The sequence below is a fragment of the Hyperoodon ampullatus genome (genome assembly GCF_949752795.1).
Source record: "Hyperoodon ampullatus genome assembly, chromosome: 8".
In the NCBI taxonomy this organism is placed as follows: domain Eukaryota; kingdom Metazoa; phylum Chordata; class Mammalia; order Artiodactyla; family Ziphiidae; genus Hyperoodon; species Hyperoodon ampullatus.
In genome coordinates, this window is record NC_136921.1 from 95,876,069 (window position 1) to 95,903,841 (window position 27,773).

Consider the following 27,773-nt stretch of genomic DNA (forward strand, 5'->3'; position numbering starts at 1 on the left):
TCCCAGGGATCTCCATCTCAACACCAGCACCCAGCTTCAGTCAACGACCAGCAAGCTACAGTGCTGGTCACCCTATGCCAAGCAACTAGCAAGGCAGGAACACAACCCCACCCATTAGCAGAGAGGATACCTAAAAACATAATAAGGCCACAGGCACCCCAAAACACACCACCAGACGTGGACCTGTCCACCAGAAAGACAAGATCGAGCTTCAACCACCAGAACACAGGCATTAGTCCCCCCCACCAGGAAGCCTACACAACCTACTGAAACAACCTTAGCCACGGGGGACAGACACCAAAAACAACGGGAACTACGAATCTGCAGCCTGCAAAAAGGAGACCCCAAACACAGTAACATAAGCAAAATGAGAAAGCAGAAAAACACACAGCAGGTGAAGGAGCAAGATAAAAACCTACCAGACCTAACAAATGAAGAAGTAATAGGCAGTCTACCTGAAAAAGAATTCAGAATAATGATAGTAAAGCTGATCCAAGATTCTATTTCCCAGATCCAAAATCTTGGATAGACAATATGCAAGAAACAGTTAACAAGGACCTAGAAGAACTAAAGATGAATCAAGCATCGATTAAAAACACAATAAATGAAATGAAAAATACTCTAGATGGGATCAATAGCAGAATAACTGAGGCAGAAGAACGGATAAGTGAGGTGGAAGATAAAATAGTGGAAATAACTGATGCAGAGAAAAATAAAGAAAAAAGAATGAAAAGAACAGAGGACAGTCTCAGAGACCTCTGGGACAACATTAAACGCACCAACATTCGAATTATAGGGGTTCCAGAAGAAGAAGAGAAAAAGAAAGGGACTGAGAAAATATTTCAAGAGATTATAGTTGAAAACTTCCCTAATATGGGAAAGGAAATAGTTAATCAAGTCCAGGAGGCACAGAGAGTCCCATACAGAATAAATCCAAGAAGAAATACGCCAAGACACATATTAATCAAACTGTCAAAAATTAAACACAAAGAAATCATATTAAAAGCAGCAAGGGAAAAACAACAAATAACACACAAGGGAATCCCCATCAGGTTAACAGCTGATCTCTCAGCAGAAACTCTACAAGCCAGAAGGGAGTGGCAGGACATAATTAAAGTGATGAAGGAGAGAAACCTGCAACCAAGATTACTCTACCCAGCAAGGATCTCATTCAGATTTGATGGAGAAATTAAAACGTTTACAGACAAGCAAAAGCTGAGAGAGTTCAGCACCACCAAACCAGCTTTACAACAAATGCTAAAGGAACTTCTCTAGGCAAGAAACACAACAGAAGGACTATACCTACAATAACGAACCCAAAGCCATTAAGGAAATGGGAATAGGAACATACATATCAATAATTACCTTAAATGTAAATGGACTAAATGCTCCCACCAAAAGACACAGAGTGGCTGAATGGATACAAAAACAAGACCCATATATATGCTGTCTACAAGAGACCCACTTCAGACCTAGAGACACATACAGATTGAAAGTAAGGGGATGGAAAAAGATATTCCATGCAAATGGAAATCAAAAGAAAGCTGGAGTAGCAACTCTTATATCAGACAAAATAGACTTTAAAATAAAGACTATTAGAAGAGACAAAGAAGGACACTACATAACGATAAAGGGATCGATCCAAGAAGAAGATATAACAATTGTAAATATTTATGCACCCAACATAGGAGCACCTCAATACATAAGGCAAATACTAACAGCCATAAAAGGGGAAATCGACAGTAACACAATCATAGTAGGGGACTTTAACACCCCACTTTCACCAATGGACAGATCATCCAAAATGAAAATAAATAAGGAAACACAAGCTTTAAATGATACATTAAACAAGATGGACTTAATTGATATTTATAGGACATTCCACCCAAAAACAACAGAATACACATTTTTCTCAAGTGCTCATGGAACATTCTCCAGGATAGATCATATCTTGGGTCACAAATCAAGCCTTGGTAAATTTAAGAAAATTGAAATTGTATCAAGTATCTTTTCCGACCACAATGCTATGAGACTAGACATCAATTACAGGAAAAGATCTGTAAAAAATACAAACACATGGAGGCTAAACAATACACTACTCAATAATGAAGTGATCACTGAAGAAATCAAAGAGGAAATTAAGAAATACTTAGAAACAAATGACAATGGAGACACGACGACCCAAAACCTATGGGACGCAGCAAAAGCAGTTCTAAGGGGGAAGTTTATAGCAATACAATCCCACCTTAAGAAACAGGAAACATTTCGAGTAAACAACCTGACCCTGCACCTAAAGCAATTAGAGAAAGAAGAACAAAAAACCCCCAAAGTTAGCAGAAGGAAAGAAATCATAAAGATCAGATCAGAAATAAATGAAAAAGAAATGAAGGAAACGATAGCAAAGATCAACCAAACTAAAAGCTGGTTCTTTGAGAAGATAAACAAAATTGACAAACCATTAGCCAGACTCATCAAGAAAAGAAGGGAGAAGACTCAAATCAGTAGAATTAGAAATGAAAAAGGAGAAGTAACAACTGACACTGCAGAAATACAAAAGATCATGAGAGATTACTATAAGCAACTCTATGCCAATAAAATGGACAACCTGGAAGAAATGGACAAATTCTTAGAAATGCACAACCTACCAAGACTGACTCAGGAAGAAATAGAAAATATGAATAGACCAATCACAAGCACTGAAATTGAAACTGTGATTAAAAATCTTCCATCAAACAAAAGCCCAGGACCAGATGGCTTCACAGGCGAATTCTATCAAACATTTAGAGAAGAGCTAACACCCATCCTTCTCAAACTCTTCCAAACAATATCAGAGGAAGGAACACTCCCAAACTCATTCTACGAGGCCACCATCACCTTGATACCAAAACCAGGCAAGGATGTCACAAAGAAAGAAAACTACAGGCCAATATCACTGATGAACATAGATGCAAAAATCCTCAACAAAATACTAGCAAACAGAATCCAACAGCACATTAAAAGGATCATACACCATGATCAAGTGGGGTTTATTCCAGGAATGCAAGGATTCTTCAATATACGCAAATCAATCAATGTGATACACCATATTAACAAGTTGAAGGAGAAAAACCATATGATCATCTCAATAGATGCAGAGAAAGCTTTCGACAAAATTCAACACCCATTTATGATAAAAACCCTGCAGAAAGTAGGCATAGAGGGAACTTTCCTCAACATAATAAAGGCCATATATGACAAACCCACAGCCAACATCGTCCTCAATGGTGAAAAACTGAAACCATTTCCACTAAGATCAGGAACAAGACAAGGCTGCCCACTCTCACCACTCTTGTTCAACATAGTTTTGGAAGTTTTAGCCACAGCAATCAGAGAAGAAAAGGAAATAAAAGGAATCCAAATTGGAAAAGAAGAAGTAAAGCTGTCACTGTTTGCAGATGACATGATACTATACATAGAGAATCCTAAAGATGCTACCGAAAAACTACTAGAGCTAATCAATGAATTTGGTAAAGTAGCAGGATACAAAATTAATGCACAGAAATCTCTGGCATTCCTGTACACTAATGATGAAAAATCTGAAAATGAAATCAAGAAAACACTCCCATTTACCATTGCAACAAAAAGAATAAAATATCTAGGAATAAACCTACCTAAGGAGACAAAAGACCTGTATGCAGAAAATTATAAGACACTGATGAAAGAAATTAAAGATGATATAAATAGATGGAGAGATATACCATGCTCCTGGATTGGAAGAATCAATATTGTGAAAATGACTCTACTACCCAAAGCAATCTACAGATTCAATGCAATCCCTATCAAACTACCACTGGCATTTTTCACAGAAGTAGAACAAAAAATTTCAAAATTTGTTTGGAAAAACAAAAGACCCCGAATAGCCAAAGCAATCTTGAGAACGAAAAACGGAGCTGGAGGAATCAGGCTGCCTGACTTCAGACTATACTACAAAGCTACAGTAATTAAGACAGTGTGGTACTGGCATAAAAACAGAAAGATAGATCAGTGGATCAGGATAGAAAGCCCAGAGATAAACCCACGCACATATGGCCAACTTATCTTTGATAAAGGAGGCCGGAATGTACAGTGGAGAAAGGACAGCCTCTTCAATAAGTGGTGCTGGGAAAACTGGACAGGGACATGTAAAAGTATGAGATTAGATCATTCCCTAACACCATACACAAAAATAAGCTCAAAATGGATTAAAGACCTAAATGTAAGGCCAGAAACTATCAAACTCTTAGAGGAAAACATAGGTAGAACACTCTATGACATAAATCACAGCAAGATCCTTTTGGACCCACCTCCTAGAGAAATGGAAATAAAAACAAAGATAAACAAATGGGACCTAATGAAACTTCAAAGCTTTTGCACAGCAAAGGAAACCATAAACAAGACCAAAAGACAACCCTCAGAATGGGAGAAAATATTTGCAAATGAAGCAACTGACAAAGGATTAATCTCCAAAATTTATAAACAGCTCATGCAGCTCAATAGCAAAAAAACAAACAACCCAATCCAAAAATGGGCAGAAGACTTAAATAGGCATTTCTCCAAAGAAGATATACAGACTGCCAAAAAACACATGAAAGAATGCTCAACATCATTAATCATTAGAGAAATGCAAATCAAAACTACAATGAGATATCATCTCACACCAGTCAGAATGGCCATCATCAAGAAATCTAGAAACAATAAATGCTGGAGAGGGTGTGGAGAAAAGGGAACACTCTTGCACTGCTGGTGGGAATGTGAATTGGTACAGCCACTATGGAGAACAGTATGGAGGTTCCTTAAAAAACTAAAAATAGAACTACCATATGACCCAGCAATCCCACTACTAGGCATATACCCTGAGAAAACCATAATTCAAAAAGAGACATGTACCAAAATGTTCATTGCAGCTCTATTCACAATAGCCCGGAGCTGGAAACAACCTAAGTGTCCATCATCGGATGAATGGATAAAGAAGATGTGGCACATATATACAATGGAATATTACTCAGCCATAAAAAGAAACGAAACTGAGCTATTTGTAATGAGGTGGATAGACCTAGAGTCTGTCATACAGAGTGAAGTAAGTCAGAAAGAGAAAGACAAATACCGTATGCTAACACATATATATGGAATTTAAAAAAAAAAAAAATGTCATGAAGAACCTAGGGGTAAAACGGGAATAAAGACACAGACCTACTTGAGAATGGACTTGAGGATATGGGGAAGGGGAAGGGTAAGCTGTGACAAAGGGAAAGAGAGGCATGGACATATATACACTACCAAACGTAAGGTAGATAGATAGTGGGAAGCAGCCGCAGAGCACAGGGAGATCAGCTCGGTGCTTTGTGACCGCCTGGAGGGGTGGGATGGGGAGGGTGGGAGGGAGGGAGATGCATGAGGGAGGGGATGTGGGAACAGATGTATATGTATGACTGATTCACTTTGTTATAAAGCAGAAACTAATAAAAAAAAAATAAATAAAAAATAAAATAAAAAAAATAAAATATATTTCTGCAAATCTATTTCAATCAATGTAAGTAGGCTGATCTTAAACAACAGGAAAATCCAAAGGTCATAACTTTAGAGGGAGTCTGCTGCCATAAAATCAAGAAGGCTAAAAATCTCAGATTTCACTTCTCTTCATTCTGAAGAACAGCTGAGTATGTCATTTTATCCTTAATTTACTTCACATTTCAATATAACACTACATTTTCTATTTTCTCTTTGCACACACACACATAAATGTATATAACCACCAACCCACAATTCAAAAAAGGCCAATCCATATTAATACTGGTGGATACTTTTCAGAATTTGAAGAAAGAACAAATTGAAAAAAAAAAAAGGTTAATGCATTCAGAAGAAAATAAAGCCTTCTTACAAGGCAGGACTCGGTGTCAACTCTGGCAGCATCTCCCTCCCCATGATTAATTGCTTTGCACACAGGTAATCTAAATGGTTTACTGTACCTGGTTTTTAACACTTGCATATCTTTTCAGGTGTTTTATAAATTCTGGTTGAGAGGTGTTTCGTGAAATTATAAGAGCCATGCTTCCATTATTTAATCTGAAATTAAATATTTGTATTTGACATTAAAATATTTATTAAGAGAGTACATCAGAAATTACTCTGTATCATTCCTCCTAACAAATAATGTTTACTAGAAGTTGTAGGCAAGCTAGATAAATCACCATCACATTAAATTTACCTAAAATTATTAAACCATATCTTGCTGTGTTGTCTTTTAAATGAAACAGCCTTTCAAATTAGTTTTATTAAACAACTGACTGATTTCCTTCTCACCAAGCACTGACACCAAGCACTTCTTAAAAAATGAATCATCATGCATCCTATTCACATATCAAGACATAATTTGAAATCCAATGTACTTACTTAGGGATTCTAAGTGTGAAACCATGTATTTTTTTAAAGATGTGTTGTACGATAGTTAATAAATACAAATGGTCTAACAACTAGTTCAACACTTTTTAAAATCTAAAGTGTGATTTAAATATTTATTTATGGGCAGGTCTAAGTGACATAGGAAACCAAATAAATCAGGGGCTCTTGGATGGATGAACTGGAGTGAACAAATGCTACCACACATGTTCAGTTAAATGACTGAACATTTTAATCTTGCATAACTCTTCAGTTCAATATAAGAGGCTGCAAATTTAGAGGTGTGATTTAGTGCCAAAAAGCCACTCACAGATGCATCTAGCTTTAGAAGGCAGTTTGCAGAAATATGTGCAAATGACTTCTAGGCTCAGTTTCAGTGCAAATATAAAGTTATTCCAAGAATAACAATGACGACATAAAAAAGAGCTCTTTAAATCTTATGGAAGCTCAGGTTAGAGCTGTAAGGGACCTTGAAGATTACCCAGTCATTCACTCAGTTTATGTAGAAGGAAAAGAAGCCCCGAAGTTTAAGTGATTGGTTCAAAGACAGAGAAAAACAAAATAATCACTGGAACCAGAGCGCTTAATCCAGGGTCCACCATTCCTTTTACCCATTACGTCACCTCTTCCCAACTGGAAATAAATAGTACCAAAACATCAAAAAATCTAGAAACAATAAATGCTGGAGAGGGTGTGGAGAAAAGGGTACACTCTGGCACTGCTGGTGGGAATGTGAATTGGTACAGCCACTATGGAGAACAGTATGGAGGTTCCTTTAAAAACTACAAATAGAACTACCATATGACCCAGCAATCCTACTACTGGGCATATACCCTGAGAAAACCATAATTCAAAAAGAGTCATGTACCAAAATGTTCATTGCAGCTCTATTTACAATAGCCAGGAGATGGAAACAACCTAAGTGTCCATCATCGGATGAATGGATAAAGAAGATGTGGCACATATTATTACTCAGCCATAAAAAGAAACGAAATTGAGTTATTTGGAGTGAGGTGGATGGACCTAGAGTCTGTCATACAGAGTGAAGTAAGTCAGAAGGAGAAAGACAAATACCGTATGCTAACACATATATATGGAATCTAAGAAAAAAAAATGTCATGAAGAACCTAGGGGTAAGACGGGAATAAAGACACAGACCTACTAGAGCATGGACTTGAGGATATGGGGAGGGGGAAGGGTAAGCTGTGACAAAGTGAGAGAGTGGCATGGACATATATACACTACCAAATGTAAAATAGATAGCTAGTGGGAAGCAGCCGCATAGCACAGGGAGATCAGCTCGGTACTTTGTGACCACCTAGAGGGGTGGGATAGGGAGGGTGGGAGGGAGGGAGACGCAAGATGGAGGAGATATGGGAACATACGTATATGTATAACTGATTCACTTTGTTATAAAGCAGAAACTAACACACCATTGTAAAGCAATTATACTCCAATAAAGATGTATAAAAAAAAAGTACCAAAACATTAGTGTTTTGTGCATTCTTGATTTTTTTTTAATTACTTAGTTTTTACTGGTAAACATGAAAAGCATTTCATGTGTCTACCTTTCAATACTTATTAATAATTGAAACACATGCTATGTGCTTGGCACTGTTCTAAATATTTTCCATACATTAATGCATTTAATCTCAGAAAAATTCGAATACAAAAAAATTAGTTCCTATCAGCAACTTGCACTGAGGTATTCTGAAGTAAATTATACTTTCTTGTGAAAAAATAAATAAAGGTGGAAGTTGAAACTCCTTTGCCATTTCCCTGAATCATTCAGAAGCTAAATTTTTGAATACCTTGGTCAGCTGAGGCTCTGATGTAAAGGCCTTTAAAAAAATGACATGTTTGCTTACAATCCACAGAAGATATCTCTAACTAGTCATCCTCCTCTGAAAAAATTCATCAATGCAGATTGAACCTGGAGAGTAAGCAGTGGAATTCCAGGCCAGCTGGAAAATGACTGGAGCAGCTTGGAAGGAGGCATGAATCTACTGCTCCCAGGAGAGCAGGACTACTTCCCATGAAGGTCCTTGAGCAAACACGAGAGTCAGAGATGGCGTAGGGTTAGAGCAGCATTGTGTCAAGTCCTGGAGAATGCAGCTCTAGTCAGCCAGCCAGATCTTCACTTTTCGTGGGGGAAACTACATTAGGGAGGTGCACAGCTATCTAGGGTTTCTGAGGGTATGGGGAGGAAACAATCAGCCTCAATTTCTAAACCACACAAGCTTCAGCACTAGAGATAATTAATGAGACTCTGACATCTGATTTTTAAAATAGTTTCTCGGGCTTCCCTGGTGGCGCAGTGGTTGAGAGTCTGCCTGCCGATGCAGGGGACACGGGTTCATGCCCCGGTCTGGGAAGATCCCACATGCCGTGGAGCGGCTGGGCCCGTGAGCCATGGCCGCTGAACCTGTGCATCCGGAGACTGTGCTCCACAACAGGAGAGGCCAACAACAGTGAGAGGCCCGCGTACTGCAAAAAAAAAAAAAAAAAAATTTTTCTCTTCTTCTCTAACTTTGGATATTTCCCTCTTTCTTACTTTCCTATCAATTGCCAAGGAAAACATTTTAAATCATCCCTTTACCAATTGTTAATCCTTCAGGTTAAATATTTTGCAGGGAAGTTGAAACTAATCATTAAAATGATGTTATGAATTGCCAAAGTACATACATAAGTCATTCTTTTATTCCACTTCTGGGGAAAATCTAACAGTGATGATATTACACAACATTCATCACCTTTCTTCTATGCTCTACAGGAACGCAAGAGAAATATATTTTCAGACCAATGATGGACAACTACATGAAAAGGATGTGCAAGAGATGGAACAGCTATAGCTTGTGGATAAAATGATATATAAAATGTCTCATGAAAATGTGGGCAGTAGATTCAGATGCACCACAATTCACACTAAATATAACTAAAATGTTTCCTCTGACTAAAAGTATCATACACACGTACATGCTATTCCTGCTAAGGATGTATACGTCTGCACTAAAATCGAAAGGCAGAGACGTGCATAAGGAATACCAGAATTAAATATAATATTCTCAATGACTGGTAAATAAATAAATAAAGCAAAGCAGACATAAAATAACACAATAAGATCATGTCAATAAAACCCAAGGAATATTATTTTAGCCTCAGTGATATTAAAAAATCAGAGTAAAAAAAATCAGAGTAAATTCTCATTTTTCCAGTATAACAGTTACTCTCAGCCTACTCTGAAGATAAATCCCTTAAAATCAACTCAGAAATGACTACCTCTTGATAATATTCTAGTTAGCCAAGAGTTAGCAGGGTATTCTGAAAGATAAATGTGGTTTATAGAAAAGTTTTAATGGGGCTTCCCTGGTGGCGCAGTGGTTAAGAATCTGCCTATCAATGCAGGGGACACGGGTTCGAGCCCTGGCCCGGGAAGATCCCACATGCCGTGGAGCAACTAAGCCTGTGCGCCACAACTACTGAGACTGCGCTCTAGAACCCACGAGCCACAACTGCTGAAGCCCACGTACAAGAGAAGCCACCACAATGAGAAGCCCGCCCACCCCAACGAAGAGTAGCCCCTGCTCACCGCAACTAGAGAAAGCCCGCACGCAGCAACCAAGACCCAACTCAGCCAAAAATAAATAAATAACTGAACAAATGAATGAATGAAAAGTATCAATGATTCAATAAAAACGCTTACTAACCTGGTAGTAGGTGCCAAGCCTCTAGGTGCCATTGAACACAGGCACGGAATTGCCATAATGCTGACATTCAAGAACTGACCCTGGATCATTTGCCACTGATCATCACAGTCTAAAGGTAATAGAAGGGATTGGTTACTTTCCCCCACCAGAGCAAAATGTCAATAGAGCCCTGCTCAGTTCTCAAGGAGGTAACTTCATACTCACCAGATTTTGGAGATCCCTGTGCCCTCCTAAAAGTAAGAAAACAAGACAAAGAAACATCACATCACATACAGAAAAATAGCACCTATTAAACATGAGATGATTAGAGAACCCAACATTATATATATTAGATTCAGCAGTAAGTAAAAATATGTGAACAATTCTGTCACTGCATTAGTTGTTGATTCATTGATTCATCAGTAACAATGATTTTCAAAATTTCTTTTAAGACTAGAGCATTTCCTTTGTGTGGCTTTGAGTAATATTTTTATTCCACATTAGAAATTCTCATGAGGGCAGAAACTATGGATTTTGTTTGTGGGCATATTTTATCCAAGGTGTTTGGCATACAGCAGGTACTTAATAAACAGCTATTGAATGGATGGATGGATGGACGGATGGAGTGAAAGTTGTTTCTGAAGACAGATGCCAAACTACGTGGCCTAACAGAATCTGTAGGACCCCATGATTCTATATTCTTCACTAATACGATAGAATAACAACCAAAGATCACAAGTCTAAGAAATTGTTTATATCAAACTGTTTTATGCTTCAAAGAAAGATACAGATTCCTGTATTACTTTGAGCTTTTCACTTACCTTTCTTCTAAATCCTGAGGGTCATTAAATGGTAAAAATGATATTTCACATTCCTCTGGCCTAAAATGTAATGAAATTTGTTATTAGCACTCATTGACTCTGGGATATGAAATTTGGGGGTTAAGAAAAAAAGACTTACTTAAGTTTTGCCAGTGCCTTAATGACAGCAAAATCCATACGTTGGCTAGGGGACATCCATCGATGTTTTTCTGCCAGAGCCAAAGCTCTTCCACCAAAGCCAAACATGGCTGAGAACCCAAAGCGAAGAAACTTGCCAGTGGTGCTGAAGGTACAGACATCGACTGGTTGTATGTGCCCTTGAATGTTATATTGAATATTAGTCAGTCAGCAAGTAAGTAGAGCCAGGTGTCAAAATGGCAAACATAGGAGAGCATATTTATTTACTCAAAGAAGAAGAAAATGTCAGGCTACTTTATACCATAATATCCTATTTTCTCTTCCACTCTCACTACCTACAACTACTGCAATTGCCATTTATAACTTTTTCAGGTACCAAGGGAAGAGACACAAAGTGGTAAATTTTGCAGCTTACTGCTATTTTAAACAAAACGTGGCTAAGGAAGTGAAGTTGAAGTACATGTGCAGAGTAAACTCAGATTTAACAGATTTGCATTTATTAGAGCTTACATGCTTTACATCAGTTGAGATAATAAAAGGTCTAGTGGAAGGACACTGGCTAAAAATTTTTTTCTTGTGCTTTTTTTTTTCTTTTAATAACTAGTCCTAGAGTTCTGGTAGTCAAACAACAGTACCTGATATATTTAATCAGTATGCATGGATTTTCTTGACCTGGTTATAAAATTGTGATCTTGAACATTATTGTATTATTTTCTATCAAGATTATAGTAGGGCTTCCCTGGTGGTGCAGTGGTTGAGAGTCCGCCTGCCCATGCAGGGGACACGGGTTCGTGCCCCGGTCCGGGAAGATCCCACGTGCTGCGGAGCAGCTAGGCCCGTGAGCCATGGCCACTGAGCCTGCACGTCTGGAGCCTGTGCTCCGCAACAGGAGAGGCCACAACAGCGAGAGGCCCACATACCACAAAAAAAAAAAAAAAAGATTATAGTAAAACTTCACTTACTACTCTTTATAGCACCTGTATTCTGAAAAGATCAGCAGTCAAAATAGTGAAGCTTTGCCTACCTGACTTTTGGTTTTTAGTCAAACATTTCTCTGCTTTGAGAGATAAAGAATCTGTCTTAGACAAGCCCGAAGGATATAAAATAGCCTTCCTTATATAAATAGAAACTTCCTTACAAAACGTAAACTTCTTTGGAAGAATTCTTACCCATTATAATGTGCAAAGTTGCAGTTACCACATGAGAAATTCCATGAAGAGAATGTGCCAATACATTAGTAGATCCTGTCAAATCAAATTTAAAACATGTATGATCAGTATAGCAAACATTTTAAATTAACCATTTGCTCCTACTTTATAGAGATGTCACTGTGTAATGTTCAAATGAAAAATTAAGTGGAAGTTTATAAGTTTTTTGCACATTGAATGGCTACTGAATTATTATTTAATCTTTAAATAACTTAAAAATTAGGAAACAAGTTATAGTATCTACTCGCTCACAGCTTCTTCCATCATGAATGTCTATTTTCTACCTGAAAAAGTGCCAGTTATATCAAAGTCTGCCCCATTCAACTTTAATAAACAGGCTTCTTTACCAAAATGAGCACCAAGAGCAGAAGGATGGCTCTGGAAAGCAGAGACAAATGCATAAACACAAAAAATCCAAATAATAACTAAGAAAAAAGTATAAAATCACTATAAAGTACAAAAGATATGCTTTAAATACATTTTAAAGCTCTCAACCAAATGGAGATCACTTCTATTATCTGAAAAATGGTACCCTAGATGAAGAAAACTCTTCATCCCATGGTGTTTGCCATAGTTTGAGAATGTGTATTGAGACATTATAGGTTTCTGATTTCCATAATCACTAAGATAAGTTAAGATCCACATGAATTTTTTCCACCAGCCTACAGAGAGAAAGAGCTTTCTCAAGTCAGGCCCCTGTAACATTTGTGTGTGTCTGAGATCTTGGGGTAAAGGCCTGGTTCCGCAGGGGAAAATACCAGCTAGCCCCTGCCATTCCCAGGAGGTAAAAAGCATTTAAAATTAAGAAGCTACATTTTTCTTGATTTAAGTCCAGTAACAGCCAAGAACTGTGAAAGCATGGATGTACCGTGTACAATAGCTATCAATGCAAAGGCTAGCTAATCAGGAACTTTCCTGTGTGGTCATATGTAATCCCTTTGGTTTGTGTCACTTTGATCGGATGTATTATGCTTGGGCTGCTCAGCTGGAGAAGCTGAGTCAATGAAGTCATTATCAAGCAAGACTGTCATTAAAACAACAGTAATCGTGAGGCACCTATCTAAGCATTCATGATTTCCAGACCTCTAGTGAAACCAATGCAAAGAAACGTCCCCCTTAACCAATTGGTAAACTGGTTTTAACTGATTCATCAAACAGTAGTTTACGTTCTGACCCTTGTTACTCAGAATATGTCCCACAGCCCAGCAGCAATAGTCACACCTCCATGTTTATTACACTGTTGATTCTCAGGCCCCACTCCAGACCTAACGAGGTATAGTCTGCATTTTATAAGATCCTCAGGTTATGTATATGGAGAGGCCCTCCTCCAGAACATATGGTTCAAGGATCAGCAGCATCAACATTACTTGGGAACTTGTTAAAAAGGGAAATTTCTGGGGCTTCCCTGGTGGCGCAGTGGTTGAGAGTCCGCCTGCCGGTGCAGGGGACACGGGTTCGTGCCCTGGTCCGGGAGGATCCCACATGTCGTGGAGCGGCTGGGCCCGTGATCCATGGCCACTGAGCCTGCGCGTCCGGAGCCTGTGCTCCGCAGCGGGAGAGGCCACAGCAGTGAGAGGCCCGCGTACTGCAAAAAAAAAAAAAAAAAAAAAAGGGAAATTTCTGGGTTCCACCTCCAACCAATGGAAAGGGAGTAGCTGGGAGTGGGGCCCAGGTGCCCATGTCTTAGCATGTTCTCCAGATGATTTGTATGCACCCTAAGGTCTGAGAAAATGTGATCCAGAAACCTGTTCCTCAGTGGATCTTTACCAGGAGTCAATTACCTAGGCTTTTCCAATTATTCTTTGACCCTCTACAGCCTGCCCTTTGGCTGTCTAATACTAATTAACTTGGAATGGGTGGGGGAAAAAAGCAAAAACAAATCAATTTTGCTTCCCAATCGGATTTATGGTAAAGGTTTTGGAGGAGGCCACATAATTAGAGTGAGATATTTAAGATTATCGATGGATTACAGTACTCCATGAAACACATTTCCTCCATTACCATGGTTAATTAAGAGTAGACCATAAAAGCATTCCTCTAGAAAGACTATTAAACAACAAAATGTAATGTTGTCATGTGCAATAGAGAATGACACATATCATGACTCAAGAAAATAAAGACCATTTATTCCCTGTGAGTTTGAAGTATGCTAAGTATGCCAAAGCACAAATCCTCCTAGAATGCTAGACGTTGCTTTTTTATTTCTATGTCTTCTCAGGCTTTGCAACTTTGCCACGTTTCTTTAATTCCACTGAACTTGGCAGTGATGACAGACATGACCAGAAATCAGAAAATCATTTTAGTCATCTTCTACTCTGCTTGACCTGTACCTTAATTCTTTTTTTTTTTTTTTTTTAATATTCTTGCTTGTAACTTTGTGCCTTTTATTTTTATTTATTTATTTAAATTTGATTATTTATTTATTTTTGGCTGCATTGGGTCTTCGTTGCTGTGCACGGGCTTTCTCTAGTTGTGGTGAGCAGGGGCTACTCTTCGTTGTGGTATGCGAGCCTCTCATTGCAGTGGCCTCTCCTGTTGCGGAGCACAGGCTCTAGGCGTGCAGGCTTCAGTAGTTGTGGCTCGCCGGTTCCAGAGCACACACTCAGTTGTGGCACATGGGCTCAGTTGCTCCGCGGCACGTGGGATCTTCCCGGACCAGGGCTCGAACCCGCGTCCTCTGCATTGGCAGGCAGATTCTCAACCACTGCGCCACCAGGGAAGCCCTGTACCTTAATTCTTAAGAACGTTTTTAACACTCTGAATTTAAAAGGAAAGTTCATGAAGAAAGTAGATGTAAAATTATAAAACTCTAGATTGCTCCATATTTTTGTTTGAATAATCTAAAAGAGTACAATTTCCAGAAACAAAACGGGATCCATCCAAAAAGATATCTACATGCCAAAAGAACATGCTGCTCACATAAATAAAAACTATGTAATTTTAGCATTCTCACAAAAGCTATACATGTTCTACCTCAAGGTAAACATTTTAATTAGCCTAAAAAGTTATTTTTCTTAACACTACCAGCAACTTTGCTCACCACCGCCACCCCAAACCTGCTAAAATGTGCCACATCCAATGAGTAAGGACCGAAGTAGCAGCTCATGTAAAGCATGACTGATAGAAGAACCAGGCAGAAACTACAGAGGCAAAAAGAAAAAAAAATGTCCTTGGAAGTGCAAGCACTTCTGCAGAACAATTAACTTAATTAACCAGACATCATGAATATTCATAAGGCCATTAATGTCTCCCACATCCAAACAGATAAATGTGATGTAATGACTTCCTAGTCAAGCATATCTAAAATTCTCATGAAAACCGCACCTACACTTTGGTTCTTTGCCTGAAATATCATAGAAATTTAACAGTCCCTTGGCAATATTTTATTCTCCTCAAATTAATTGGAAAGCATGAATTTATTTATGTGAATTCTATAGAAATATATGGTTCCCAGTCATCAGTATGTGGATTGAGCCTTGTTTTACAACAATTGGATTGCTTTTTTATTTTTATGTCCTCTCTGGCTTTTTTCCCTATCTTCCCCCTCATGCCCTTAATCGGAATCTCTCTGTATAGTTCCTTAGCACCAGTTCCCATAGCAACAAACACCGTTGCTAATGGCCAGCAGTTCAAATACAGGCTTCCCCACATCTGATCCATCTGAGTCTGACCATAATTCAGCGGCTTAGTCTGTTGGCTCAGTGGAGTAATTTACTAAACACTCCCTCTGGGTGTCTCTCTCCAGGTGGCAAATGGCTTCAAAGGCAGACTCTCTTCTGTGTTAGCTTAGAAACTTCCTGCCTAGCTCTTGTTCCCATTCATTATCAAAGCCCTGACCAGACATAGAGTCCTCACATTAAATACATCCTGCACATGACTTCCTCTTCCTATTAGATGGAATTCACAAGCTAGAACTCTATACAACCACTAAAGTTTTGGCAACAGTCTGTATCTTCTAAACAAAAAGTATTCCAATGGCATTTCTACATATCCACTGTATCCAGAAAATGCTTTCAAAATCAGAAATATGCTTAAAAAGTATAATGATAATAAAACTCAATGTGTTCCTTTATAACATCTGAGTTACATATTAAAAATGTAAGCATAACCACCAGTTTTTCTAGCTAGCTATTCACTTTATGTCAAATGAAGATCCGTGGGGACACGCATCTTTCCACTTTTGCGGCAGAGCAGTGAATGAGTGACTTCAGGGGTGTAAGTACTAAGGAAGAGAAACAGTGACCTAAGCCACATCCACTCTGCACAGAAGGAAATGTTGGGAAATTTCCACCATTACAGACGGCACTTCTAAAGTGACACAGAAAGGTCAAAGTGCAGCCCAAATGCATCTTTTTGAGTTGATGCATTTTGTTCTCTTCTACCTAAGGGGGTCATTCTCACAGATTTTTCTTAACAGGTTTTACAATCATCAGGATATATCTCAATATCCCTCTCCTTTTAAATTCTTATTTTTATGAAAGACTTTTTTCTCTAGAAGGGCATTGGTATGTCTTTTGCTCTTTGTCAATTAACAATACTAAATATACTGAAACCCATACTAAATGACTCTGGTCAACAAATGGATAGAATGTTGCTATTGTTTTCAACCATGTGCAACCATGTGTCTTCTATTTTCATAGGAAAGAATAAAGTTGACCCTTGAACACGGGTTTGAACTGAGTGGGTCCACTTAGATGTGGATATTTTTCAGTTGTAATTACTACAGTACTTCATGGTCCCCGGATGGTTGAATTCAAGGATGCAGAGGAAAGGAGGGCCGACTGTAATTGTTTCCGCTTTTCTTGTAGAGATAATAACATGTGATGTTCTAAAGTGAAAAAAAAAAGTCACTTTCCTTCACTACTGTTTGTTTCAATAATAATTTGAGAGGAGGGACTCATATAATAAACCTGCAAAAGATACTTTCGTCTTTTCTGGATCCCAGTGTTGCTCTGGCTGCTCTCCCTGGCTCTGACCTCCACTTCCTTTTCCTCCCTTCCCCTAATCAGGAATCTTCCTAGAACAGGCTCCCAGCAGGTTGCTCCCTTGCTCTAAACCTCCCATTGTTCCCTACTGTTCATCAACTGCAATTCAGACCCCCTCCTGTGGCATCCAGGAGCCACCATGATTTGGACCTATTTTGATACCAGTACTACCAAACAAATGGCCTGTTTTCTATTCCTCAACATTCCTGGATTTTGCCTTGCTATTTATTATTTTTGTAGCCAAGAAAATAACTCATTCCCATCTTTCAGGCCAGAAAAAAAATATTGTCCTACCTATTTTTAGGTGCAATTCAAGTGGTACTTGCTCTATAATGTCTTCTTTCCATTTATTCACTTAATCTTTATTGAGTGTTCACTGTATCATATTCTGTTCGAGCTGCTGGAGATACAGCAGTCAGGATGAATCCTTTTGGCATATTCAAGCTTATCTGTTTACACTTCAACTATGGGAATGGAGTTACCACATTTTACCCCCCAAGAAATTATAAGCAGCTTGACTGGAATGGCCCTGTTTCAAAATTTCACATCTGGGACTGTGTGATCATTAGACCTTCATATGGGAAGGTAGAATAACGGTCCCATTTATTGTTTGCTTAACTATGTATTAAACCCTGCATGTATGCTATCTAATTTAATACTATAATAACCTTGTAATAAAGTGAGTGTCATGTGTGTTATCTCTCTTTTATGTATTAGAAAAATAAGGCTCAAAGAAATTAAATAACTTGGCCAGAGTCTCACATGTGCTAGTGGAGATGCCAAGCGTGGGTCTTTCAAACTCAAAGTCTGTGCATTTAACTCTGTGTGACACTGCCTAGGTTAGGAAGTAAACCAGGGGAAGATGGGTGAGGGGTTCCACTTGGCAAATCCACGGCCCCTCCCTTGCCTGCTGGTATCACACCAAGTGGAAGCTGAGCTCGGACAGGAGTCAGGATGCTGTCTGTTTCCACCCCGGCATTCTTCTGGGCACTAAGCAGCAAAGCATGGGCTACTTCACTGGCAGATCCATCTCCACCAACACAGACCACACTAGAAAAGAAGAAATTAAGTCAAAGAATGAACAACATCAAAACAATTGGTGATAATTCGTGAAATTTTGACTTTAAAATATTGGGTTAGCCAAAAAGTTTTTGTAACATCTTATGAGAAAACCCGAACGAACTTTTTGGCCAAACCAATATTAATTTTATATATTCTGTGTGTGTGATTACTCACACCTTCAAACACTTCAACATGTGTCAATGGATAAGAGGACACTAGCACTGCTCTGATAAAGTTTACTTCACAAATATCATACCTAGATGATACCCCATAGGCAAAATATTTTTAAATGGGTTAAGAGGCATTAAACACTTGAACATGTTAATTCACATCTGAACTGAATTTTGCTCTGTTAATATCCCAAAGCATATTATCCTCATCTTGTTTATGTTAATAATAGTCATTGCAATTCATTTAACTAACACAAGCCAAAGTCATAAAATCCTGCTAATTTTCAATATAGCTCTGAAAAGACAGACAGCAATAAAAATCATGTAAAAAGTATGAGGCTTTAATTTAAGGAACTGCTAATTATCATTAGTATGTAAATGTTAATTGCAAACCTGAACTAGTTTTCATCTCCTGGACATTACTGCGATATGGCACTTTTAAAATTAGTGTTACTACCCTTTGACCCTAGTCAGTACTACTAATATTTTTTTAAGACCTCACCATATGTACACTACAGGAGTGGTGGGGTGGGAATCCATGAAAGTCATACAATATATCAGAAGTTTTGTCATAATCATTCATGTTTAAAAGATGCAAAATAGGGGCTTCCCTGGTGGCGCAGTGGTTGAGAGTCCGCCTGCCGATGAAGGGGACACGGGTTCGTGCCCCGGTCCGGGAAGATCCCACATGCCGTGGAGCAGCTGGGCCCATGAGCCATGGCCACTGAGCCTGCGCGTCCGGAGCCTGTGCTCCGCAACGGGAGAGGCCACAACAGTGAGAGGCACGTGTACCGCAAAAAAAATAAAAAATAAAAGATGCAAAATAACCTTAAGTATCAAAATCACATCAATTTACCCAAAAGGAAAAGATTTTGTGTTATTGAGAGCAGGTGTCACGCCCCAAGGCCTCCAAGGCCCAGCAGGAGCAGAAAAGTCTGCTCAGTCTAAAGAAGAGGCAGCTTCTCAGCACCAGCCCACTCCCATCATCCAGGAGGCAGGCTTTACAGGACCACATCTTCTGATTTTTCTAGGGAAGCCTCAGGTCCTGATTTTGGGGAGAGTCTCCTAATTTATAAACACTCACAACTAGCACTGAATATATTTAAAAATTGTATGTGCCAAACAAAACAGCTTATGGGCCATAATCAGCAGGGGGTCCTGGTTCCCTAAGTTTAGGAAGCTCCAGAAGTTGGTGAATCCAGAGGCTGAGAATACTTTTTGCATCAACTCTCTCTACCTCTCAGCCTTCCAGCCCCGGCACCTAGGTGGGGTTCAGCGCTAGGGCTGCACATAGCCTGGGCGATCCAGGTCCATCCTAATTAGAAGAAACTCCAGATTATGAGATATGACCCAGGTCATTTTTGGCTGGGGGTATTATTTTGTCTGAACTGATTCCAGGGGCCATCAGTATGGTCACTGATTCAGATAAAAGTGATTATACCTACTGAGGACCAACTTCACATCAGGTAATACATTGGCTCTTTTCTGTTAAATTCCCAGAATTCTGTAAAGTAAGCATTAGCCTCATCCTTATATATGGGGAAGCCAAGGTTTCAATTGAACCTTATCTGTATGATTTCAAAGACCTCTATGCGCAGATTTCCAAACATTCTGTGAACTTAATTATAACTCCCAGTTCCATGCCTGTCTACAAACCGAGGTGTATGTGGCCTGAAAGGGACTGTAAAGTCTTCCAACACAGCATCTAACTTATTACAAAGAACTTGCCTCTTCCATATAGTATGTCAACACTTGAACCCTGGAATCATGCATCCAGTTATAGCACGTTAACTCATTGCTAGAGTTAGTAGACATGGCCTTTCTATGGACATGCTCTGCTACAAAAACCTTTGCAATTTTGTCATAACACATTCTGTGTTAAATATTTTGAAACTATAACAAGTGATAATTACAACAGTAAAGTAACATTTAGTGAACAATGACTATGTACCAGACACTGTTGTCAGCACTCTCCATGTATTAACTTTTTAAATTTGAACAATAACTGTGTGCAATAGATACTTTTACTCCCAATTTACAGATTAGGAAACTAAGACATAAAAAGATTAAGCAACTTTTCCAAGGTCATACTATAGTAAGTTATGGAATGAGATTTTGAACCAAGACAATTTGGCCTTAGAAACTACACTACTATTTGATATATTAGACTACTTTCTTATACATAAAACCTAATGAAAATAGCCTTATGAGAGTTTTATTATTTTGGACATCAGTTTACCAGTAGAATCACTGTGGAATTAAATAAGTGAGAAAGGAATATATTTATTTATCTTGACAACTACTAGACCACTGAGATCATCTCAAGATATAGTTACTCAACCTAGGGAATATGCTTGATACAAACATACCAAAAGAGTCTAGATATTACAAGAAAAGGCAAAAAATACACTTTTTATAATGAGTTAATTTAACCACACTTAAGAGCTGCCCTAAAACATAAACCTTTACAAGTGGTACACCTTGTGTTTTCAGAATAAGTAAACTCTCTCTTGCCATGACCCAAAGTAGAGCTTTTCTGTCTAGAAAGGTACAACTGGGGGCTAATATCTTACTTCTCTTTTTAAAAAAGTGACAGGAAATTTTTTAAATGGCTGTTTGTGTATTTGTCTATCAACCCATATCATTATTGAAATGTTTATTATTGCATTTTTGACTTAAAATTTTTTTTGAAAAGAGATACTTTTTTTTTAACCTTATTTAGTAATACAGATGTCATGGTGGTGATAAAATGTTAGTGCAAGCCAAATAATGTCTAGATTCTCGTGAAATTAAAAGAAGGAAAAAACTATAATTAAACAAATTAAAATTTAAAAATGCTGTGAAATAAACAGGAAAATATTAGTATATGTATAATTGCATAAGAGCTACAGATTAGCTTAACCATTTTCACATTCATAAATCCAACTGTTACCGCTTCAAGTCTATACACCCAATATTACACTTTTCTTTGCCTTTACAAAACTTCCTATTCATGCCCAGTGTAAAGAGGGGTCAATATGGAAACGGACGCCCCTGCAAGCTCTAGCAGTGAATCTGAGAGTATTTGCTAGAACACCCTGGAGCTGCACACAAGCTGTCATGAGAACTGATACACTGTTCCTGTTGGCATTAGGAATATGTCACAATGTGTCTTCATAGAAACATATGCAACTCATTAAAAAAACTCCAAAAACGTAACAAATAATCTTCTTAAACATTATTTACTAATCATTTTGCTTTACTGAAAAATATACATAGAATTTCTCTTGGATCTTAAAACTCTCTGTCTGGTCTGTGTCTAAAAAGCTTTAGATGATTTCCTAGTCACTCCCTACCAAGAGCTCCACTAGAGTCAGGCAGAGATGCTTCAGACTCAAGTTGAGCTCCTCTTTCATCAAAATACCATAGAATCCTGGGGTTACCTTATCCCGACCTTGAGTCTTTTGTATCAATTTCTCAAAAAGTCCTCCTATAGCCACTCTTTGAACAGATTCAGGAACAGGGAACTCATGAATGTAGTGTCTTCCACTTTCAAACAATTCTACTTGTTAGAGAATTGTTCTTTGGAAGTGCCTACAGAAACTGTTTCTGTTGTTCTCCTCATATGTATACTTCTCTATGTAATTCTAAGTAGAGTCACTTAAAATTACTATTTTATTAACATAGTTATCCCAACCACCACTTTGTCTCCTAACTGGAAAGACTGGGCTCAAATAAATAAATAAGCTATTTAAAGGATCTTAGAAATATTAGACAACTTGCAATAGAAATTTTAAATTATTATAAGTTCTAATTAATTCAGCATGCTGTAGAGCAGCGGTCCCCAACATTTTTGGCACCAGGGACCTGTTTTGTGGAAGACAATTTTTCCACGGACGGGGGGCGGTGGAGGTGGGATGGGTTCAGGTGGTAATGCAAACGATGGCGGGGATGGGGAGCGGCAGATGAAGCTGCGCTCCCTTTGCCCACTGCTCACCTCTTGCCGTATGGCCCAGTTCCTAAAGGGCCGCAGACTGGTACCGGTCCTCAGCCCGGGGGGTGGGGACCCCTGCTATAGAGTTTAGACACAGTGAACTCACTGGAACTCAATTCACATAATGGTTAGGCTAAACTACTTGGTTTAAAAAAATGTAGGTAATAACTAAAGGATCTATATATCTTGCACTGCCACACTGCAAAATAACAGCACCTGCCATGTGGAATAAACAAGAATTAAGTATGTTCAGGTAAAGAGAAAAACACTACTTGTTGTGCTTAAGCTATAGTCTTTCATCATTCTGCAAAGTTCTTCTTGATCCTTGCATAGTTAATTACCAATGGAACTTAGTTATAGATACCACATTTATCAGAACATTTCATAACGTTGACAGGCAAGACCAGGTCTAATACCTACAATACCTGTTATTCTTATTATTTATATAATCACGTTTTGAAGCAAGGACTTATTTGCAATGCAACATCTCTTATATACTCACAAGCTGTGCTTCAGGACTATGCAGCATATTAAGGTAGGTAGCTGGTAGGCATGATTCCCCCAATTACTTTTCCTAAATTGTCTACTTGCAAGATAATTTCCTAAATGTAGCCTATTAATCAATCTGTCTAGCTCTAAGTATAAAGCTCTGAAGTAATCTCCTACCTCATATTCTTCATGCTCAGTATTTATACAACATTGCCATCTAGATTTGCTCCCTTCAATTAAATTCAAATGCTTGAGAGGGTGTGGAGAAAAGGGAACCCACTTGCACTGTCAGTGGGAATGTAAATTGATACAGCCACTACGGAGAACAGTACAGAGGTTCCTTAAAAAACTAAAAATAGAATTACCATATGACCCAGCAATCCCACTACTGGGCATATACCCAGAGAAAACCATAATTCAAGAAGACACATGCATCCCAATGTTCATTGCAGCACTATTTACAATAGCCAGGACATGGAAGCAACCTAAATGCCCATCGACAGACGAATGGATAAGGAAGATGTGGTATGTACACACAATGGAATATTACTCAGCCATAAAAAGGAACAAAATTGGGTCATTTGTAGAGACGTGGATGGATCTAGAGACTGTCACACAGAGTGAAGTAAGCCAGAAAGAGAAAAACAAATATCGTATATTAAAGCATATATGTGGAACCTAGAAAAATGTTACAGATGAACCAGTTTGCAGGGCAGAAATAGAGACACAGATGTAGAGCACAAACATATGGACACCAAGGGGGAAAGCGGCGGGGGGTGGGGGTCGTGGTGTGATGAATTGGGCAATTGGGATTGACATGTATACACTGATGTGTATAAAATGGATGACTAATAAGAACCTGCTGTATAAAAAAATAAAATTCCAAAATTCCAAAAAAATAAATTTCTTTTTGAAAAATTATGTTTTACTTACCAAACTTTCTTCTTCATCCAATAATACTTTTCTCACCAACAAATATTAAGCATTTCTGAAAAACAACCCTACTAATTCTGATTGCATCACTTTCCTCTCTAACACATTCTAATAATTTTTCGGGAAGAGCAAAGCCTTTCATTTCCGTTGAAAAACCCAAATGCCCTTCCTGATATTGTGAGTGTATTGTTGCCCCCCTGCCCATTACCATGTTACACAAATAATTCACATACCTGCCACCTTTTAAAACTCTGAAATATCCACCCTTGAAAAAAAAATCTTCCCTAAAAGAATATGTTTTTAGTCTTGTACATCAATCCAGCACTTTAGCAAATTGATTCACCTAAATTTTAAAAATGTCAATTAAAGTATATGTCACTTGCCTTGTTTCTAATGTTTGCATGCCAGTGAACAATTTCTACACACTCCAGCAATGTACTGCAAACAACAGTTTCTAATGCCTACTGTGAATAACATACTTATTTGGTAGCTACTAAATTATAGAAGATAAGTAAAATTAGCATATTTTTTCATCCTGAAAAAAAATATTTGTTTTTACAGAATATTTACACTCAGTCAAACATATCGAAATTAACCAGTGGGTAGCTGGTTATTTATTAATACTATCAATAAATTTGCAAAAAAGGATCATAGTATAGTTATATCACACAATCAATATAATATCTTCCACCAATGCTTTTCTATATACTCACAGGGTTAAAGCCAAGAATTAAGGACTACAGAGGCAAATGTATACACATTAGGTAAGAATAAGGTGATACATTGTGATTTCTCAGTACTTATATTTATAGCCCTCCTTTGGCTTTCCTATGCCCGATCCTGCGAGGTGGATGACTATGCCATTGTACATTATCAGCATTGTTATTACACAGATACAAATGAACTAGAGCCTAATTACATACATCACAAACATTTAAAACTTGTAAGTCTCAAATATGTGGCTAAAAACTAATGAAAACATTTAATAACATAAGCCATATGACATTTATAGATTAATAATACAACCTACCCATCAAATCCCTGTAGTTCACATTCTTTTAGCAGTGACACGGCATGCCCTTCATATTCTGTTACTATATGAAAAAAAAACACACAGAAAAAGATGAAAGTTTTAAACAAATGATCTACACTTTTTAACTTGGTTTGGCAAAATAATATGCTAAACATATGGTCAGGTCATAAAACAACATTTATTCTTGAATATTTATATTTTAATCATGGGAAAGAGGATTAAGTGTTACTTGCCTGTTGTGTTTTACAGCTTTATGTAAAAGAGGGTCATATATTTGTTCCAACTACATAAGTCATTTGGGGATATCCCATTAGATAATTTATCTTGGTGCCTGTCTGTTTAGTGTTCCCTAAATAAGACACATTTCCTTTAAATCAGAAGCCTAGGAGCAGCAGTATTTTGAAAATAAGGCATATTAGCTGGCACCAAATAGTCAATGTTAAATCACTTTGGCAACCTTACATGAATAAATTAGTTGAAAGGTTAGTGTAAGATTTACATACTAGAAGAATGTGTGTCTGGAACTGCTAGACTAAAAAGAGGAGGAGTTGGATGTGAAAATGTGAAGCAAAGCCAACACCAAGGATAACAGACCCAACGCCAAGGAGGGTGGCACACAGGCCCACCAGAGCCCAGATTCTCTGAGGAAATGAATCTGTCACTCCCTATTGCTGCCTCTACAGTCATGATGCCCTATGCAGTGTTGTAAATGCCAGAGAAGACAGGATAAACTGGCACACTGCAGATGGCACCAAGCATCCCAACCACATTTAGCATTTTCTAGGGCAGCTTTGCCAGAAGAGACAGCCCAGCTGTACCCACCCATCAAAGATTTCTGCTGACTGACATGACACTGCAGATGGATGTTTTTGTGTAAGAATGTGCATCATTATATGCAAGATTACATTAATCTTTCATGCCTGTCTGTCCCTGGTGCCAGCATGGTTCAAGCTTTTCCTACAATGCTTTTAGATATTGTTAAAAATTATCAGCCTTGGCGTCTAAAAGAATCATTCTGTATCCAGCAGCATTACATTGTAATTCTCCCACAGCTTATTCAAATGCCGTTAACATTCACATGAATAAAACCTCTCTCTATTAAATTCTATTCAGAAGAAAGCTACAAGAAAATGAAATATAAAATATTAATATTAATAAATTTAGGTGATCATAAATGATTGTGTGCTGATCATTCATCTATAACTTCAGCAAGTAGTTGCAACCTTAAAAAGCAAAATAATAAAATGTCTTACAAACACACATTAAAAATAATTAAGGATATTAGGAAGAAATATTTATGCTGAGAATCAGTTTATCAAGTCTCGCTTTTATTCCAAAGCTTACTTTGGTAAAGCTTTTCGAATCCAAAACAAAATTAGCCTTAAAATTATCTTGTAGCTGAATGCTATTTTTACTTAGGAGAAATTTTGAAATAATAGCCTATTTCTTCCTTTCATCTTGCAGGTGAAATGTGACTATACACTGATGCAAATTATCCAAGAACAGTAATTTTTTTAAGTGACATTGTAATAGTTAAATAAGATGACTGATCCGGAACAACAGATGGACAAGATGACTGAAACCTGACCACAATATACTAGGACAATGAACAAAGTTTATCAAGTCCTTGGCCTCAGGGAGGTTACATTCTGGAGACAGAGGATATGCACTAATTTTTTTCAATGAATGTACAATATAAAGTAGTATTAGTGATTATGAAAAAAAATAATATGGGGAAAAGGATAGAGAGTAATCTGAACTACTATTTGGAGGGAGTAGAAGAAATCAAAATATGTGTTTAGACAGTGTATTATGGGCTCTGGAAGCAGAGAGAACCAGATTCAGATCACTCCACTTCACGTAGACATCAACAGTGGGCTGCTGGGCAGCTGCACTTTCAAAAGAAGTTACTAGCCTCTTCTTTCAACTACTTTCCTTTGCCAATGAGACTGACACCCCTCTTACATAGGAAATTTGGTGTTTTCATCGTTTACAACTCTTTGAACACACAGTTCTCACTGCTGGGATCCCCCCATGCACCCCAACCTTCAGTTTAAATATTACTACATTCCTCCAATATTGTCTTTCTGAGGAAATGTCTTGAGGTTGATACTGAATGTTGAGGAAACAGGCTGAAGTCAAATCAGATGAGTTCTGATATGAACGTAAGGAAACATTTCTTGGTCTGCTGACAAAATTCTATAAGGGGATAAGGTACTGAGATGTCATTTTCTTTCCTGTCCCTTAGGTACTTCAAACTTCATAAGTTCAAAATAGAATCCATCATTTCCACCTTCAAATATACTGCCTTTCAGTTACACTATTCTTTTGTGTGTTCCATCATCCACTCCCCACTAGCCAAGATAAGAAAATGTCTTCTTCCTAGAGTATCCCTTTCTTTTACTCTCCAAAACCCCTCCATGCCCAAAGCCAGTGGTTTCCGTCTTTTAGTTTATGTGGCTGCATCCAACATTCCTCAAGCCACTGCCCTAGACCTAGTCACCACCATCTTTAATATGCAAACTACATCAGCCTCTCCTCCAGTCTCCCTCTAACATTTATCCCACTCTAGCCAGAATGACCTTTCTCAAGCACACGTTTAACCACATCTCTTCCCTACATAAACATCACTGATGACTATTCATTGTCCCCAGGGATAAAGTTCCAACTCCCTAACTGAGATCCTATTATTAGAAATGGGATTGGTCATATATATACATAATTATCCTAGGGATAATAAAAAGAACTTTTCACCCATAATTCTCTCCCTCTCCAGCTGGACCTGATTCATGGAATATTTACAATCCAGATTTTTATTAAAATGTAGGTAAAACTGGAAGTGAGTAACGCCTCAGCGTACT

The 27,773-nt window shown here is 38.1% G+C and overlaps 1 protein-coding gene across 3 annotated transcripts in view; it reads right to left on the minus strand.

Annotated features, from left to right (window-relative positions):
- CERKL (CERK like autophagy regulator) overlaps positions 1-27,773 on the minus strand; it is a gene marked incomplete at both ends in the record, with an annotated part of 157,570 nt that overhangs the window by 9,785 nt on the left and 120,012 nt on the right. For 2 of the 3 annotated variants that reach the window (XM_079709980.1, XM_079709979.1), the window contains 6 exons: positions 5,985-6,081; positions 10,122-10,230; positions 10,326-10,351; positions 10,922-10,981; positions 11,061-11,238; positions 12,229-12,303. In XM_079709980.1, coding sequence (XP_079566106.1) covers positions 5,985-6,081; positions 10,122-10,230; positions 10,326-10,351; positions 10,922-10,981; positions 11,061-11,238; positions 12,229-12,303 — 545 coding nt within the window. Of the gene's footprint in view, positions 1-5,984; positions 6,082-10,121; positions 10,231-10,325; positions 10,352-10,921; positions 10,982-11,060; positions 11,239-12,228; positions 12,304-18,159; positions 18,303-24,909; positions 24,974-27,773 lie in introns of all 3 variants that reach the window. The other variant, XM_079709978.1, reaches the window with a different exon arrangement.